The following is a 19,268-nucleotide window of genomic DNA, read 5'->3' as shown; positions in this document are numbered from 1 at the left end:
AATTTAGAATTTATTATAACAAAACCAAAAAAAAAAAAAAAAAAAAAAGGAACATTTTGTGTGGTTTGATTACAGATAATCTTTACTGGTGATGCTGGTGACAACGGAAGAATGAGCTGTTTGTGTGTGCAGTTAACCGGACAGTGAGAACAAGACCAAGCAAAATGTGCAGTCATTTGTTTAAAAGTCATTTGTTTTACGTATTGAATACCTTTGTGTAATTTCATGTGTAAGGAAGGAATAAGCTTATTATAGACACACACAGTTCCTTTAAAAAGCATCTGTATACAATATTTCTTATTTACAGTCATTGGAACAAAAAAAAAAAACAAAAAACAAAACAAAACAAAAAAAAAAAAAAAAAATCACCATTTCTCGCAGAGAAGATTAGTAAAAAAAAGTGACTAGGTCACCATAAAAGAGTAAGCAACTCCTAGGAGTTAGTCTTTTTCAATTTCTACTAAATTTCTAGTTTTACAGGCACAAAGCCTTGATTTAGTGAAGAAATACAGTCTTACATAAGTGCCCTATCTACAACAGATAAGCGTGGTATTACCGGTGTGCACTACACATCACCATCTCAAACAAAACGAGTCTGCGCTTTGCCTCTTGGATTTTTTCCTCATTTCTTGCAAAAGTCTTTTGCAGTGTTTCCTCATATAAAAGATATGATAAGTTTAAAAAAAAGAAAAAAAAAGAAATAATAAAATCCACAATTATGTTGAGTGGTAATGGGTTATAACTTCGCAAGACTAGTGTTGAACTCTATAGATACTGTCACTTTTCAACGTAAAGAAACACAAAACAGTCAGTAGGTCAGTAGTCAGCTGAATTGAGCTCTTAAAGGGGCGGGGCACAGTAGTGTGCAGGTCGGGACTGGAGTCTGTTAAAGGGATTCTCTGACGTCCTATTGGTCGGCTCGCGGGGAAAGGCTCCTATTGGTTTGGACTGCAGGAAATGGGTTTGTGCAATGCCATGAATGTGGATGTGAAGTAATGAGGATGTGATAATGCTGAACACAACACCATAATGGGTGTGTGTTTCGCACGCGTGCGTGTGTGTGTCTGTGTGTGTGTTTGTTGTCTAAAATGGCTCTTAAATGAAATCTGTGGAGAGCTGCCATGTCTACAGGTCTATACATTACTTTCACAGTGTAGCGCAACCTTTATATGATCTACAAATAACACGTTTACTTCCTGTTAGCTTGTCAAAACTATCATTGCCTCTGTAGTACAATATTAATAATTTCCTGTTACATTCTTTGTTGGTTTTGCACATATTGGTCACAATATCAAACTTTCTCTAACCGTTTGATTGTTTATTCATCGTCTTTAATCAAATAATCAAACAGCAATGTTAGTCTGCATAGTGGCATCATCAGCCCATTCACTATTTTTTAATTTAAACCTGCTGAGTAACATGATGGTTATTTTTTTAATAAGGTGAGGCTATGAATTAACATATTGAGGCCACCAGTTAAATTTCTCATGAATGTGAATTAAATATATATTAAAACATATATACACTAGTATATTAGGATATATTTAATAGCTATAAAGCGCATAACCAATGACAGCTATTGTATTTTAAAATGAGTGGGACAGAGAAGTTGATTGAATAAAACTATTCTGGCCACAGGAACCTAAGCAAGACGAGTGATAAGGATAAACTTAACTTTTTTTTTTTAAAGATGGATACACCATTAGCCTGTGTCACATTAAGCAAAATCTCAAATAAATAATTAACTGGAGGCCACAAATCAAGTATATCATTCCACAACATATTAAGTCGTCGACTCAAGTTACACAATTCTAGGCCATGACTCTGGTATCCTGCGGCCACAACACAACTATTTGTTGTAATATTTTGTGACCTTATCTCCTGGACTCGTGGCCTAAATAATGTTAGTTATGCAAATCTGATTGCAAACTTAAAACCGTTTACTCACTATATACAAAAACAAACAATACTCACAAAGGCAATGATATCGTTGACAGGAACTAACTTTAAGTAAATAGACGTGTTGTTTGTGTAGCAGATAAACGTCATGCTGTTGTGCAAGTAGTTTATAGAAAAGTACAGCCAATTTCACTAATTCTAACTCTTCACTGATTAGTGAAATAAAGGTGTTTTTCTCCAGGAGGGGAACAAATACTTGTGGACACTGTGGCAAATACAGCAGGGTTTTCCAGTCTCAGTCTTCAGAAATACCTTAACAGTGGTAATGTTTTCCCATTTAACGCCTGGCTCAGCTAATTTGCTAATATTTCCACTCTCTGTGCAATCAGTAGGGAAAACATTGAACTGTTCAGTGCAGAGGCACTCCAAGCCTGGGATTGGGAAACCGTGCTTTTTATGGTATGTGCTATCACAGCGGTGTGTCGTAGTAATCAGCAGGCTGCTCACTCTTGCTGGGCTTCTGTTGTTCCTGCTGATGCTGTTTCATTATCTCCTTCACTTCCTCCTCTAGCTCGGGTGGAATGATGAGCTGGTCATCAGGGTCGGGCATCGCTGGGGCTGTGAAATACCCACCGGACTTTTTAGATGGCGCCTCGGCTGCCACTTCGATCAGATTGTGGCTCGTCTCATGTGGAGCCACTGAGCCATTGCCTCTTCTACGTGACAGGGTTTTGCTCCATGCTTCGGATGTTGTGTTGTTCCCTGGTTTCTCGCTTTGCTTCCCTTCTTTCTCAGGCTCACTAGCGACCGGCATTGTTTCTGGTTCTGGAGGTACCACGTCATCTGGAATTTCAGGGGTGCATGGAGGAGGGGGAGGTGGAGGTGCCAGGAGGCGTAAGCAGTGGACGTCGGCCTCCACTTCGAGTCGGCTGCCGTTGGAAAACACGCCGGCGATGGGCTCTTCGTCCTCGCTGTCCAGGCCGTTATCGGACAGTGCGCTGGAGAAAGTGGCGCTCGATAACTGACGCTGAAAGGAGCTGGAACTGGCAGCCATGATGGCAGACGAACTCGGTGTTGGGTGAAGAGAGCAGCAGGAGAGCAGGCGTGGGTTTGGGTTCGGAGGTTGGTGGAGGTGAAGGTGCGCCTCCTGGAGCAGGATCGGAGGCTCGTCTGAGGAAGCGGTGGACCCGACTTCCGAGCTCATTTCCGAGGCGCTGACCTCCGAGCTGATCTCGCTGCAGGAAGAAGGTGGTACGCCAGCTGAGGGTGGATAGAGGCCCGTGCCGGGACCGGGACTAGGGGGTGGCTGTGGGGTCGTGTGGAGGCCACTAGAGGACGAGCAACAGCAGCAGCAGCAGCAGTCCTCAGTCACATTTAACTGCACCACCACAGCACTCAGGCTCTCCGTACAACCGTATGCCTGAGCAAGAGTGCACAGTTTCTTGGCAGCGGCAAGCGGATCTGGAACCTTGCGCACAGCCTCCACAGCCTCAGCAGGCTCCAATGCCTCGAACAGGCCACGGCTGCCCAAGATGAAGAACTCATCACGTGGTGTTAGCGGGAGTGTGTGAACATACGGTCGTGGCAGCACAGCTGGGTACAAGAAGGAGTAGCCCATGATTCGTGTCGAGTCCGTCACACCATTCACTTTGTTATCCTGGCAAAGGAAAAGAAAAATGCTGTATCCGTGACACAAATCACATGGCCTTATTCATTATGGCGACTTAAAACACGACGTAGTCTTTTGAAATTTATGGAAAAAGCCTTGAAAGTTTAGCATGAGTCTTTTGCTGATGTGCTAGCATGTACATCAGCCATCATAAAGTAATAGTAGCTTACCTCAGGGATAACTACAGTTAAAGTGTTAGCAGGAGTTTACCTCAGTGATGTTTACAGTTAAAGTGTTAGCTGTAGTTTACCTCAGTGATGTTTACAGTTAATGGTGTTAGCTGTAGTTTACCTCAGTGATGTTTACAGTTAAAGTGTTAGCTGTAGTTTACCTCAGTGATGTTTACAGTTAATGGTGTTAGCTGTAGTTTACCACAGTGATGTTTACAGTTAAAAGTGTTAGCTGTAGTTTACCTCAGTGATGTTTACAGTTAATGGTGTTAGCTGTAGTTTACCTCAGTGATGTTTACAGTTAAAGTGTTAGCTGTAGTTTCCCTCAGTGATGTTTACAGTTAAAATTGTTAGCTGTAGTTTACCTCAGTGATGTTTACAGTTAAAAGTGTTAGCTGTAGTTTACTTCAGTGATATTTACAGTTAATGGTGTTAGCTGTAATTTAACTCAGTGATGTTTACAGTTAAAAGTGTTAGCTGTAATTTAACTCAGTGATGTTTACAGTTAAAAGTGTTAGCTGTAGTTTACCTCAGTGATGTTTACAGTTAATGGTGTTAGCTGTAGTTTACCTCAGTGATGTTTACAGTTAATGGTGTTAGCTGTAGTTTACCTCAGTGATGTTTACAGTTAAAAGTGTTAGCTGTAGTTTACCTCAGTGATGTTTACAGTTAATGGTGTTAGCTGTAGTTTACCTCAGTGATGTTTACAGTTAATGGTGTTAGCTGTAGTTTACCTCAGTGATGTTTACAGTTAAAAGTGTTAGCTGTAGTTTACCTCAGTGATGTTTACAGTTAATGGTGTTAGCTGTAGTTTACCTCAGTGATGTTTACAGTTAATGGTGTTAGCTGTAGTTTACCTCAGTGATGTTTACAGTTAAAGTGTTAGCTGTAGTTTACCACAGTGATGTTTACAGTTAAAAGTGTTAGCTGTAGTTTACCTCAGTGATGTTTACAGTTAATGGTGTTAGCTGTAGTTTACCTCAGTGATGTTTACAGTTAATGGTGTTAGCTGTAGTTTACCTCAGTGATGTTTACAGTTAAAAGTGTTAGCTGTAGTTTACCTCAGTGATGTTTACAGTTAATGGTGTTAGCTGTAGTTTACCTCAGTGATGTTTACAGTTAATGGTGTTAGCTGTAGTTTACCTCAGTGATGTTTACAGTTAAAAGTGTTAGCTGTAGTTTACCTCAGTGATGTTTACAGTTAATGGTGTTAGCTGTAGTTTACCTCAGTGATGTTTACAGTTAATGGTGTTAGCTGTAGTTTACCTCAGTGATGTTTACAGTTAAAGTGTTAGCTGTAGTTTACCACAGTGATGTTTACAGTTAAAAGTGTTAGCTGTAGTTTACCTCAGTGATGTTTACAGTTAAAAGTGTTAGCTGTAGTTTACCTCAGTGATGTTTACAGTTAATGGTGTTAGCTGTAGTTTACCTCAGTGATGTTTACAGTTAATGGTGTTAGCTGTAGTTTACCTCAGTGATGTTTACAGTTAAAAGTGTTAGCTGTAGTTTACCTCAGTGATGTTTACAGTTAATGGTGTTAGCTGTAGTTTACCTCAGTGATGTTTACAGTTAAAAGTGTTAGCTGTAGTTTACTTCAGTGATATTTACAGTTAATGGTGTTAGCTGTAATTTAACTCAGTGATGTTTACAGTTAAAAGTGTTAGCTGTAATTTAACTCAGTGATGTTTACAGTTAAAAGTGTTAGCTGTAGTTTACCTCAGTGATGTTTACAGTTAATGGTGTTAGCTGTAGTTTACCTCAGTGATGTTTACAGTTAATGGTGTTAGCTGTAGTTTACCTCAGTGATGTTTACAGTTAAAAGTGTTAGCTGTAGTTTACCTCAGTGATGTTTACAGTTAATGGTGTTAGCTGTAGTTTACCTCAGTGATGTTTACAGTTAATGGTGTTAGCTGTAGTTTACCTCAGTGATGTTTACAGTTAAAAGTGTTAGCTGTAGTTTACCTCAGTGATGTTTACAGTTAATGGTGTTAGCTGTAGTTTACCTCAGTGATGTTTACAGTTAATGGTGTTAGCTGTAGTTTACCTCAGTGATGTTTACAGTTAAAGTGTTAGCTGTAGTTTACCACAGTGATGTTTACAGTTAAAAGTGTTAGCTGTAGTTTACCTCAGTGATGTTTACAGTTAAAAGTGTTAGCTGTAGTTTACCTCAGTGATGTTTACAGTTAATGGTGTTAGCTGTAGTTTACCTCAGTGATGTTTACAGTTAATGGTGTTAGCTGTAGTTTACCTCAGTGATGTTTACAGTTAAAGGTGTTAGCTGTAGTTTACCTCAGTGATGTTTACAGTTAATGGTGTTAGCTGTAGTTTACCTCAGTGATGTTTACAGTTAAAGTGTTAGCTGTAGTTTACCTCAGTGATGTTTACAGTTAAAGTGTTAGCTGTAGTTTACCTCAGTAATGTTTACAGTTAAAGTGTTAGCTGTAGTTTACCACAGTGATGTTTACAGTTAAAAGTGTTAGCTGTAGTTTAACTCAGTGATGTTTACAGTTAAAAGTGTTAGCTGTAGTTTACCTCAGTGATGTTCACAGTAAAATCGTTAGCTGTAGTTTACCTCAGTGATGTTTACAGTTAAAAGTGTTAGCTGTAGTTTACCACAGTGATGTTTACAGTTAAAAGTGTTAGCTGTAGTTTAACTCAGTGATGTTTACAGTTAAAAGTGTTAGCTGTAGTTTACCTCAGTGATGTTCACAGTAAAATCGTTAGATGTAGTTTACCTCAGTGATGTTTACAGTTAAAAGTGTTAGCTGTAGTTTACCTCAGTGATGTTTACAGTTAAAAGTGTTAGCTGTAATTTAACTCAGTGATGTTTACAGTTAAAAGTGTTAGCTGTAGTTTACCTCAGTGATGTTTACAGTTAAAAGTGTTAGCTGTAGTTTAACTCAGTGATGTTTACAGTTAAAAGTGTTAGCTGTAGTTTACCTCAGTGATGATGGCTTTGTGTTGCCGTATGCGGTTGTACTCCTCCTCCAGGCCGATGTTGTGCAGCAGTGACAGAGGCAGGGCTTTACCATCACGACATAACACAGCCTGACACTTCCCCACGTTGGCAGCAGTGAGCGTGAAGCAGCCCGCTGGGTCCGTCGGGTCATGTCGGATGTGACAGAGAACAGCAGAACCACCTAACTTCTGCCCAGCTGTGCCCAGCTTCCTGTGTGGACAGGAAGTGAGGGAAATTTTTAAAAATGATTGATTTATAGCATAAATAAAGAGTACATTACACAAAATCAAATTAGCGTTGGCTGTCTGAGTATTGATTTTGGCTGCTTAAATGGAAACAGGTATTATGAAACGATTTTAGAGGGAACATAACGTTAACGTTAAGTAGCTTGCTATTTTTTTTTTAAAGTACATTTTATAAAACAGCAAGGCGACTGCTAATAATTGTGTACCACTCTGACTGGAACTGGGGACTACCAGTTGCCACCCTCACAGTTTACCAATAAAGGAACTCAAGTTTGGGAACAATTTATGGGATGTTTCTATTTTGTTTAATTATAAATGTGCATATTTGTTTTATTTATAAAATCCCTGTTAGAGTGTAATTCTCCCAAATATCCTGACACATAATATTTTGAACATTATTCTAAAAAGCTATCACACTGTGCTGTCCCCTGTTGTCTGAAAGACACTACTCTGTGTGTGTGTGTGTGTGTGTGTGTGTGTGTGTTCACCTCTGCATGACGAGGAACGTGTTGGTCATGTAATCCTCCTCGCTCTTGGTTCTGTGCAGCTCCTCAGCCAGGATGTCGTTCATGGTGCACTGCAGGAGATACGGCACCTCCACATTCCTGTCTCCATCAAACACCCCGTACAGAGCTTCTCTACTGCCGCAGAAACTGCTCACTGACAGAGCTGCCACACACAGTCTGCACACACACACACACACACACACACACACACACACACACACACACACACACACACACCCGAGACTCAGTCAGTTGTGTGCGCATGTTTAAGTATACATACACACACACACTGTAGGAGAATGTTTATTCCACCTTTTCAGCTCAGAAATAAGCACCTTGTGATCTTTACATAAATATCGATTGATAGATTGACATCATGATCATGACAGAAGAAATCATTTGTTACAGCTGCCAATAATGCAAGCAAAATTATTAAACATAAAACATTCAACAAAAATTAATTAACCATTAAACAATAAAAAAAATTAAATAACGACTGCTTTTTGGGAAAACACCCAACTTTTAAATTGGCATTTTGGGGAAAAATATCAAAAATAAGCATCAGTAATAAAAATGCTGAACAATATATAATGTAGTACTTTATGATATTTAATTTTGTTGAGCTCTTGCTAAAGAATAAAAGTAAAAGCATGTAAAAGAAGCTGTAGGAGAACATTACGAAAAACTCTAGATTCCATTTATTTAATTTAGTCCTGATGCAAATTATTTTTTAGAATATTTTTAATAATGATTTTAAATTAGTGTGTAAAACAAATTGTTTTTAAAAAATGTTAATTGGCCTCTAACTCATCACTGTAATAAATTTTGAAACTGATGATAAACCTTTTCGAAAAGAGAAAAGTACAACAAAATGTATCACAATATTAATTTCATAATCATATTGTCGAGCTCTAATTAACCCTAGTGTTTTTGACTTATTTCACAAGTTTTTATTTTCATTACTTTTTATATATTTTTGATTTATCTATTTTTATTCATATTTACTTTTATTTTTCATTTTTCAAGTGTGTGAGTTGCCTACAGACTCCTACCTCTATACAAAAGTACAAATATTAAAAGAAGTAGTCAATATTATACATACAGTCTCTGAGAAAAAGAATATACAGTGTATATAGAAAAGCGGTGTTGGTAGTATTGTTAAAAATAAATGCTGATGCTCCAGGATACTGTATTACACAGTGAACATCCAGCTGTGCTAGACAGCTGTTCTGGTTACTGCTCTCAGAGTCTATAACAGATCTTCTGAGATGTGTGAGGAGTACGAGCGTTAGTATCACACAGTGTGTTTAAGCGTGTGTGTTCTTGTGCTACGTACTTGTTCTTCACTCCCGACGCCTCGGTGTAGCCGTGACTCCAGACGGCCGGCCCACCTGCAGCCTCATTGGCTGAGAAGGAAGTAGGGGGCGGGTCTATCCGGAAACAGCGGATGTTGCTAGAGGAATAATAGTGATTGTATCTCAGACTGTTAATAATTCATATATGACTATCACTGTTTTACACACAGACACACACAGGCGCGCACACACACAGGCACACACACACACAGACACACACACACAGACACACACACACAGACACACACACAGACACACACACAGACACACACACAGACACACACACAGACACACACAGACACACACACAGACACGCACAGGCAGTGTGACTTACTTGAGCTGTTCCAGGGTTTTGTGGTCCAGGTTGAGCCGCGGGTTCCCCGTCAGGTCTAACTCCTGCAGTTTAGGAGGCAGGTTCTCAGGCAGTGTGATCTCCACCAACTCATTACAGCTCAGATCTACACACTGAGGAGAGGACAAGAGGGGTTAAGTAACACATACACACACACAGGCAAACTCATGTTCAAACTAAACACACACACGTCTCTCTTACTATCATTTTAAGGACCTTCCATTGACGACTATTCCGTAATGATATGCTTACACCTAAAACTTATTAAATCTTAATCTTAACTTCAGTAAGCAAAAGGAAACTTTCACTTTTTAAGTGCCTCGTGGTGACCAGCCAGATATCCTCACAATGTCAAACATGAAAAGGTGAGTGTTCTGTTGTTGTTACTGTGTATAAACTAACAGCCAGGATAAAACTAGCACATTTATAGCAACCATTCCTGCTCCAGAGTCAGATCCTTCACTGGCTATACACAGCACATCTTTATAAACAACCATCGTGCATGCTTTCAGCATGTTAGTATTAGCATTAGCGACGCCGCTCATGATCAGTGCCAGTAAAACAGATGTTTCCTTCTCAGACTGTCGACTCACCGCTGCAGTATTTCACTCTACTAATTGGTTCAGCAGTAAAGTTTAACACAGCAGTGATTTTAATAGGAATCATGGCCTTGTCACCGTACAAGAGCAAAGAGCATGGTGTGTGTGTGTGTGTGTGTGTGTGTGTGTGTGTGTGCACGCTAACCTTCATGTCCATGAGCTGCATGACCTCAGGGAAAACCTCGATGGTGTTGGAGTGGGCGATGAGTGTGTGCATGCGCCTGCAGTTCAGGATGGTGGTGGGCACGGCCTTCAGTCTGTTCCCGCTCAGGTCCACTTCCTCCAGCTCCTCCAGCTTCGCCATTTTACTGCAAAACACAACACACACAAGCGGCCAAGTTAGTGGAAGCGTGTGAATCAGGAGTGTTTTGTGAAATTATTAGAAACAAAGGTCAGCTTTATTTTACACAGGAATATTTTATAGTCCTAATTACAAATTGCTTCTTATTCACTACATATGCTCACTACATAGGGAACAAGTAATAATGTTTAAAGGAAAGTCAATATATAGGGGTGTGTGTGCATGTGTGTGCGTGTGTGATACCTGGCATCAAGGTCTGCAGGTGATTGTACATGTGCAGGACTCTCAGGTGTGTGTGTGTGTGTGTGTGTGTGTGTGTGTGTGTGTGTGTGAGAGAGAGAGATACCTGGCAGGGAAGGTCTGCAGGTGATTGTAGGCCATGTGCAGGACTCTCAGGTGTGTGTGCCCGGTGAGCAGAGGTACACACTTGTCAGTGAGGTGGTTGTTGGTCAGGTACAGCTCCTGCAGGATGCTGTTGCTCTCGTCTGATAGGCTGGAGGGCGGCAGACTCTCGAGCTTATTGGCCGAGGCATTTAGGCACCTTAAACTGAAGAACATGTATCAATTAAACAACACATCAACAATTCTGTATTTCAAATATTTGCTTTTTTATATAACACCTACAGTGTGTTTGCTACATTCATTTTCTTGTTTGAAATTTTTTACCTGTCTGATTTGAGGAAGCAGTTACAGGTGTGTAAATATTTAATGTGTGTGCGTGTGTGTGTATGTGTGTGTGTTTGTGTGTTTTACCTGTTGGATTTAAGGAAGAGGTTGCACGGCAGCTCAACTAGCTGGTTGTGCTGGACGTCTAAAACCTCGACCATAGGCTTCTCCACTCGCTCAGGCAGACGCTGTAGACGGTTATGACCTGCCAGGACCTTCCTCAAACTGCTACTGCAGAACAACCTGAGAGAGAGAGACAGAGAGAGGGAAGGAGGGAGGGAGAGAGAGAGAGAGAGAGAGAGAGAGAGAGAGAGGGAGGGAGGGAGGGAGGGAGGGAGGGAGAGAGAGGGTCAATGTAACCTTTTGAAAACTAATTTCCCACTAGAATGAGGTAGGAAGTTTGAGAGATGGAGGGCAAAAAAGGACATAGCAGAGTTATCAGCGACACAAGAGAGCAGCATTCTTTCTCACTGTGTGTGTGTGTGTGTGTGTTTCACTAAGGGCCGATGAAGATCAACACCAGACCTGGAACAGGACAATCCACAATTAGGCAAATATATATATATATATATATATATATATATATATGTATATATATATATATATATATTTTCTAAATTTCTAATATTTTTCAACATTTTTGCTGCAAAACAGTTGAGTAGAGCTGCTTTAAAGTTGCTATAAAGTGTTTTTTTTTAAGTAGTGTAACGCTGCTTTTAAGCGTTGTTTTTATAATGCAAGTTTAAGTGCAGGTGAAACATACTGTTGTAGAACACTTTCATATTAATTACCTTCTGAAAATGATTTGATCGAAGGTGTGTGTAAATGCTCTAAATCTTTCCTACAATCCAACTACTCTGCCTCTCTTATTGGAGTTTTTCATTCCTGAACTTTCTTTGCTTCTGAATTTAAAACCAGTAATAACTACCCTTTGGTAATTAGTAACTTTGAAAATAGTGTATTGTTACACAAAAACAAACCACCTGTTCCAATATTTCTGATTACTTGAAAACTGGGGGGGTTCAAGCAAAAGGTGCCATGTTGGAAATCATTTAACAGGTCTAGATGTAACTATGAGGAAATGAAAGCTGAAATTCTGATCTATCGTGTCATATTTATCTTTTGATCTCAAACCCAAACGTCTTCAGTGTATTGCGAGAACAAAAGGATTGGCCTTGCCGTTCCAATACTTTCGGAGGGGACTGTAGATTACAGACAGATACGCAGAGCGATAAATACATAGAGACAGAACGAGTGAGAGAGGAAGAATGACAGGATGATGAGAGGGTGTGTGAGATGGAGCAGATGAACTCGGCAGAGGCAGAGCAGCACACATGGAGATGGAAAGCTTAAAGGACAAACAGAATATGAATCTGCCTTCATCCCTGTCTTCTCTCTCTCTCTCTCTCTCTCTCTCTCTCTCTCACACACATACATACACATACACACACATAGATACACACACATACACACATACACACACATACACACACATACACACACATACACACACATACACACAGGCCATAATAGAGGGCAAGAGATGGAGTGTGTGAGGAGGTCAGTGTCCTCAGTGAAGCCTACAGCAGACATTCATCATTCGGACACCAGAGCATAAAACAGACCTGTGTGTGTGTGTGTGTGTGTGTGTGTGTGTGTGTGTCACACTCACCACTGGGGCAGTTCTCTGATGGAGTTATGACTGACGTCTAACACTTCCAGCTTCTTGCTGTCACTCAGCCACGCCGGTAACGCCTCCAGACAATTCCTTCAGCCAATCAAAACGCACGATTAACAGTCAGACCATTACTCATCCGTAATTATTTACACCCTGTCATGACAGTAAGTGCTGTTTTACATCATGATGTATCATTTCTGAGATGCTGTTCTGGTACTCTTAAATCTATTGTACCTTTCCCATGAAAAAGTGAACAATGTATCTTTAAAAGTTATTACATGTACTCTATATCATTCTCAAAATGTAAGTCTGACAGCAATTCTGTGTATATTTTTGTGTAGAATTAATTAGAAAATTGGAAAAAAAAATAGTGCTTGGACCCCGATGATCGCTGTTTGTGGCTATATTTTAACGTAGTTTTTTTATTATTTCTGTTGCTTGTAACATGTTTTAATGTTAGAAATGAGAGGTATGTAGAAGCATTATTAGTTATATATAACATATTATTAATTTATTACTATTACTGTGCGTGAAAGCTGCTCACCTTGAGACGTCCATGTAGGTGAGGTTGGACGCTATTGGACTCGCTTCTAGATCCCGAATTTCTGTTTTGCAAAATCAGAACTTTGTATTTACGAACATGGATTCATTGCTAACAGTACCAGTGTTATTTTCAGGTTTAATTGTTGATGTGTTTACCGTTGTTGGAGGCGTACAGGGCCTTGAGCGTGCTGCCCCGGAGCCGCAGCCGTGTAATGCGGTTTCTCTGGCAGTGCAGCACCTCCAGACGAGGAAACAACGAGGCGTCCAGCTCGCTCAGGCAATTGTCCCGCACGTCTAGCTGGGTCACGTGACGCAGGAAGTCTGGCTCGTCCGGCACCACGCTGGAGATCCGGTTCAGACTGAGAGAATCGAAGGGAGATCAATCATAAATTTATTAGCTAGCCCACAGGGAAAGTATAAAAGCTACAAAGTGCTGCTCAGTTCCATGTTTGAGTTGCTAGGAAACCTAACCAACTAGACCAAAAAGTGGTAGCTAATGTAACAGTATAAATTATTAAGAGCTAGTTAGCTAGTTTTATATGATTATTATCCATTTTTCGTCATTGATTAAAATGTCAGCATGTTGTCGAAGAATTATGCTTTAGCTATGCGGTCACGGTCGATGTGCGTAGTGCAGCAGGTGGTGCGATTCAGAACAAGTAGCTTGCGATATACTAAAGTCATAAAGACGCATCGCACCACCGTGAGTGTGTTAAGTTTAAACACAGCTACACAAAATCTGCTTGTCTCCGGCTACTGATGTGTCCAACCATAATTTTCGATTTTTTTTTATTTGAGCAATTGTTCTAATCAAAAGAAAAAAGATTAAGGTAGAGACGTATGCATTTGAAATTTTACTGAAGCATCTACAAATGCATTTCTAATCATTTAAAAGTGCGTTAATAATTAAAGATCGAAGGCTGCTTTAGCTGAGAGACACCACGGTTTTCCTGGAGCGAGAACAGCGTGTGTTTTTCTTTCATCGTTAATGCGACTCTTTTTTATAGACAATATGTCTGCACACAGCTGAATATTTTCTTTCCAAACACAGAAAAAGGTCCAATAAAGCAGATTCCTGTCTGATGGATCACTCCATGCTGTAGCTTTCAGCTCTGGCAATGATTTCATATCCTGATGTTTCCTCTGTTAGTACATATTTGATTGACTGGATGTTGTATAATTTTAATACAATATATATATTTTCATTCCAGTGCTCAGGGTTTGAGACATAACCACATATTTTTTTATCCTCTATTAGATCTTAAAACATGAGAACCGATGTATTAAGAACTCCAGGCTCAGGACTGTGTAGATGTGACGGGCCATTAGATAAAGAAAACCAGGTTTTAAATTATTATTTTTAAGGAGCAAAAATATCCATCACCATCACAGGTGTGAAAAAGTAATGACCCCTTGGAATTACCCCCTTAATTGTCTAATGTAATTACAGCAATCGTCACGTCTTTTTCTGCAAATCCATTTTTTGCCTCACTTATCAATCTTTTAGTGAAGGTGTGTGTATAAATGTTTTCGTAGGGAAAACGTTCGTACCTTTTCTTCGTACTCATGCGTATATGTTGATAAATGCCAGTCAGCCGCGAATTACCAAGAGCCTTCACAGCACAGCTGATTTACATCAAGCCACGCCCACAAAATGCCATAAAAGGCAAAGCTCACAGAGCTGAAAATGACAACATGATGACTAAATGGTGAAAGAGCGCCGCCAAAATGTGCAATGTGCTAAATCTTCCAATAATGCAGTTCAGCCACTGCAGCGCATCAGCCACCATAAACTCTTCCTCCTTTTGCCCTATTTGAATGACTTGGACTGGATTGCTTTCTTTCACGACATTAACATGAAACAATTGGGTTTCACCAAATGTTCGTCGGGGTACACATTCTCACTCAGGATTCAAATGTTTTTCCAAACTAAAAGGATTTTAAATTATCCAGCTTGGTAAATGAGGCCTACTCTGCTTAATAAAAAATATTGTTAACATCAACTAAATTCCTGCATTATTAAAGAATAGCTCAAACAAGAACAAAAACAATGACTGAAGCACACGCCAACTTTTGTGCAGTAAAAAGACATCATGGTCATGTTTTTATCACGGATCTTTGTTTCTAATCATTTCCATAATGACACAGCTGCAAGCTCTCCACGCTGTCTTGTGATGAGAACTTCCAAGCGTGTCAGGGTGGAGTGTGGGAAGCTGCTGAACTATCTCAGTCTGAAAAGTGTTAGAAAGCCACTTCTGCTGCTCTCCGCCTTCAATAAACCACAGTGTGAGCCGTTATCTCTGTCTGGAAATGTAGTGAATTGTTCCAGCCTGCCAAAATTTCTGCAAGTGCACAGTGACAGCTCATGCAGGAAGTCACAAAAGATAACAGAGGAACATGTAAAGAACTGCAGGCCTCTCTAGCTTCAGCTGAGCTCCAGAGTAAGAAAGAGACTCGAAAAGTCAGATTCAACGGACTTTTTTGGGGAAAACAAATCCACATGGATGATCTCTAATCATTTTGGGACACCGTTATATCACATTGTCAGAGTTAACATGGAACATCATACAAAATGTTCAGCACGGTGGTGGTAGTGTCTTGGTGTTGGAGATACTTTGGCGCTTCAGGACCTGGATGATGTGCCATTACTGAGAGGACCATTAATTCAGGTCTGTGCCAGAAAACTATTAAGGTTTTCTATAAAGTGTAATATGGTTTTTGTAGCAAAGCACTGAAATAAAACGTGAAACCAAGTCCTCATTTAACTGGCTGAAAAAAGGTGGACTAATAAAATGAGAGTTTTAAAGAAGCCCAGACAGAAATTTCATGGCTAGACTTTGTGCTCAAATCCTGACAGTGTGACTGAATTAAGGCCATTCTTTAAGGAAAAAATCAGCTAAAATTGAATTATACAAAGCGTGATTGCTGCTATTACTGCAAAAAGTGGTGCAAGGGGGCAATTACTTTTTCAGAGATGGATGTAGGTGTCGATATGGGTGTTTTTTTGTCATTTAAATTAATAAATTAATTTTTTTATACCTTTTCACAGGTTTCATTTGTTTCAGAAAGCATTCAGTGTGACACAAGTGCTGGATCACTTCCTGAACAAACATCTAACGTTTTTTTTAAAGAATTTAATAAGCTTCCTTTGGTCTTATGCTGTATTTTGTATAAAAATCTAAAAGCATTTGATGAAACAAATATACAATAATAGAGGAAATCAGATAGGGGGTAAATATTTTTTTCAGACAGTTGACATAGAAGCTGAATAAATAAAACATTTACAAAATGTTCTACATGTTTAATGAGGTGGCTTTTGCCAAAAATACATTTTTTTATAATTTTTTTTTTTTTTTTTAATCTGAAAGCATCCAGTGTCACAAATCTACAGTAGCGGAACTGAATAAATCAAGAAGGGGCAAATACTTTTTCTCATCAGAAAAATAAGCATCGGATCACTTCATAATTCAAGATTTTAAAAAATGTGCTACAGGTTTAAAGAGGTTCATTTTTTAAATATTGTTTTAACTCAAAAATCTGAACGCAAGAACCGTGACAAATATTCACGGCCAATACTTTTTCACGTGAGTGATGAAAACAGGAAACAGGACCGTTCAATAAATTTTATGTTACTTAGTGTTTAATAAGGTTTCATTTAATGTGTGTAATCTTATAGTTTGTAATAAAATGTGAGAACGTTGACAAAGATGCAGTGATCTGTCACTTCCTTTGCATTTACTTGCATTTCTTAATTAAAAAAAAAAAAAGAAATACTAACACTAATGATACTAATAATAATACTTATACTACTCTAACAGTTTGAGAACAAGGCAGGCTATGATTATTGTTTTTCCACGGGTTAGTCGACTCAGAAATCCATCCCTCGTTCCAAATTTCCCTCCATGCGGCTCACTTGACGGCACTGCGCAGTGACAGGTTTATTACACATTTATAACAGAGATTTATTACTGTTTTTTCTTGGCAGAGGGAAGACGAATGAAAGGAGCAATATGGTGTTTGAAATAGACGTGCTCTGTAAACTATTAGTCGTGTCAGAGTGGGTGTGTGTCAGAGTGGGGGTGTGTGTGTGTGTGTGTGTGGGTGTGTGTGTGCGTGTACCGCAGGTCGACGTATTTGATGCTCAGCAGGCGGAAGGTCTGCAGTGTGAGCTGCTCCACTCTGTTCCCGGCCATGCAGAGGCGCTCGACTGCGCTCAGTCTCTCCAGCACGGCTGGAACGCCGCTGAACTCATTGAAGGAGAGGCCGAGGTAGCAGAGACGCTGCAGGGAGCCCAACTCCGCCGGCAACGATGTCAATGTGTTCCCGTCCAACAGCAACGTCTGCAGGCTGAAACAGCACACACACACACACACACACTTCTCAATACACTACTGGATTTGTTTATTCAAATCTGTAAACTGTTTAGCCAGGAGGTGTTGATTAGTTTCCTATAACAGCAGCTCTGACAGTAACGCAGCTTCAAATCAACACCTTACCGTTTCTATAGTAACAACTTAAACATTCTTGTATAACAAACGCCACACGTACAAACTTGAGTAATGGTTTATATGTAAGGAAACGTTTATTTAACGTTTATGGAAGGAGTCTCCAGTGTCAGAGGAGTTTACGCTTTTTCTTAGTAACATGACAATCTGCGTTTTTATCTTATTAACTTTAAAAGAGAGGGAAAAATAAAAAAGTGGGTGGTGAGCGAACGACCGTAGCTGCTTCATGGATTTGCCACAACATGAAACGCAACTACAAACGAATAAAAAACGAAGAATGTAATTCTTTGCAACTTGCTGTGCTATAACATGGAGAACCTCCAGGTTAAGTTTACTAGCTAGCAAAATTAGCTATATTGCTGTGGTTGCTATGGTAATGTTATATTTTGCCAGGTTTCACAGTTGTCATAGAAAATGGAGCTGAGACGCAGATAATTTTGCTGTGTCGACCTGCGACAAATACAAGCTAGTTTACTACTAGCAGTTAGAGTAGCTAGTCAGCGAGCTATGTTAGCTACAATGATAAGGATATTAGTAATGGCAGGAGGATGTAGGCGTTTCCGAATCGTATAGGTGACAACCTGCGGTTTCTGTCTCTTTAACTTCAAGAAATACAAAAAAAAAAAAAAAAAAAAAAAAAAAAAAAAAAAAGAATCTCTCACTTGCTCACATTCTGATTGAACAGAATGAGTTTAATGAAGCGCTAACAGGTCACTTCTCAGGGTGTGTGTGTGCGTGTGTGTGTGTGTGTGTGTGTGTGTGTGTGTGTGTGTGTGTGTGTGTGTGTGTTATAGCGTTGAACCTGTAGGTGGCAGCAGTGCTACTAAAGTGTAAAACCAGGCTGTGGAATTTCAGATGATTGTACAGCTGTGTTCAGGACATGTTTGGTGTTTTTATAATGAAACAGGTCCTCTGGGTCCGAATTTATTTCTATAGATCATGTGACCACATGGTCATGTGATCTCAGTGATGTCACTTTGACAATCAAGTGCTGATTTATCGAAAGCTGCTCCTGATGAGGAGAGTTTAAGACTGTTTACTCATCCATCCATCCATCCATGTGACCCATCTATACATCCATCATCCTGATCCATCCATCAATCCATCTACTGATCCATTAATTATTCTGCATCTATGTCTCTGTCTGCCTGTCCATCCATTCATCCATCAATCATACTGCTCTGTCTGTCTGTCCATCCATTATTCTGCATCTAAACCGCCGTCCATCCATCAGCTCTCATCTACCCATCCATCCATTCCCATACTGCTATACAACCATCCATCCATCCATCTAATATTGACTCATCCTTCCTGATCCATACATCCATCCATATACTGTTTCATCCATTCACGACCATACTGCTCCATCCATCCATCCATCCATCCGTCCATCCATCCTCATACTGTTCCATCCATTAACCCATACTCACTTTGCTCCTTCCATCCATCCTTCCATCCATCCATCCAAATACTGGTCCACCCATTCATCTATTATACTGTTCCATCTATACAGGCATCTATCTATCCATTATTGCGACTCATCTACCATTCATCCTTCCTTGCATCAATCCATCCATCCACCCTTTTCACTCATCCATCCACCCTTTTCACTCATCCATCCTACCATCCTTGTGTCTCATCTATACATCCATCCACATCCATCAATCATCCTGATCCATCCATTATTCTGATCTATCTATCCTTCATCTACCACTCTAGCTTCATTCATCTATTTATCTATTAAGCTACCCACCCAAATCATTCAAACACTCCATTCATCCATCCATCCATCCCACCCACCCAACTGTCCTCCACCATTCA

General features: G+C 39.8%; 1 protein-coding gene across 1 annotated transcript in view; it reads right to left on the bottom strand.

Annotated features, from left to right (window-relative positions):
- Positions 1-19,268, bottom strand: part of phlpp1 (PH domain and leucine rich repeat protein phosphatase 1) — a 75,898-nt gene continuing 56,630 nt past the window's right edge. Inside the window, exons 6-17 of the mRNA XM_034303668.2 lie at positions 17,062-17,289; positions 13,099-13,301; positions 12,944-13,004; positions 12,394-12,489; positions 10,809-10,964; positions 10,402-10,602; positions 9,900-10,062; positions 9,138-9,268; positions 8,785-8,901; positions 7,431-7,625; positions 6,679-6,907; positions 1-3,556 (exon numbers count right to left, since the gene is read on the bottom strand). Coding sequence (XP_034159559.2) covers positions 2,369-3,556; positions 6,679-6,907; positions 7,431-7,625; positions 8,785-8,901; positions 9,138-9,268; positions 9,900-10,062; positions 10,402-10,602; positions 10,809-10,964; positions 12,394-12,489; positions 12,944-13,004; positions 13,099-13,301; positions 17,062-17,289 — 2,968 coding nt within the window. The 3' untranslated portion in view covers positions 1-2,368. The remainder of the gene's footprint in view (positions 3,557-6,678; positions 6,908-7,430; positions 7,626-8,784; positions 8,902-9,137; positions 9,269-9,899; positions 10,063-10,401; positions 10,603-10,808; positions 10,965-12,393; positions 12,490-12,943; positions 13,005-13,098; positions 13,302-17,061; positions 17,290-19,268) is intronic.

The sequence above is a fragment of the Pangasianodon hypophthalmus genome, chromosome 4, assembly GCF_027358585.1.
Source record: "Pangasianodon hypophthalmus isolate fPanHyp1 chromosome 4, fPanHyp1.pri, whole genome shotgun sequence".
Taxonomy (NCBI): Eukaryota; Metazoa; Chordata; class Actinopteri; order Siluriformes; family Pangasiidae; genus Pangasianodon; species Pangasianodon hypophthalmus.
This window is presented reverse-complemented; position numbering and strand designations above follow the sequence as displayed.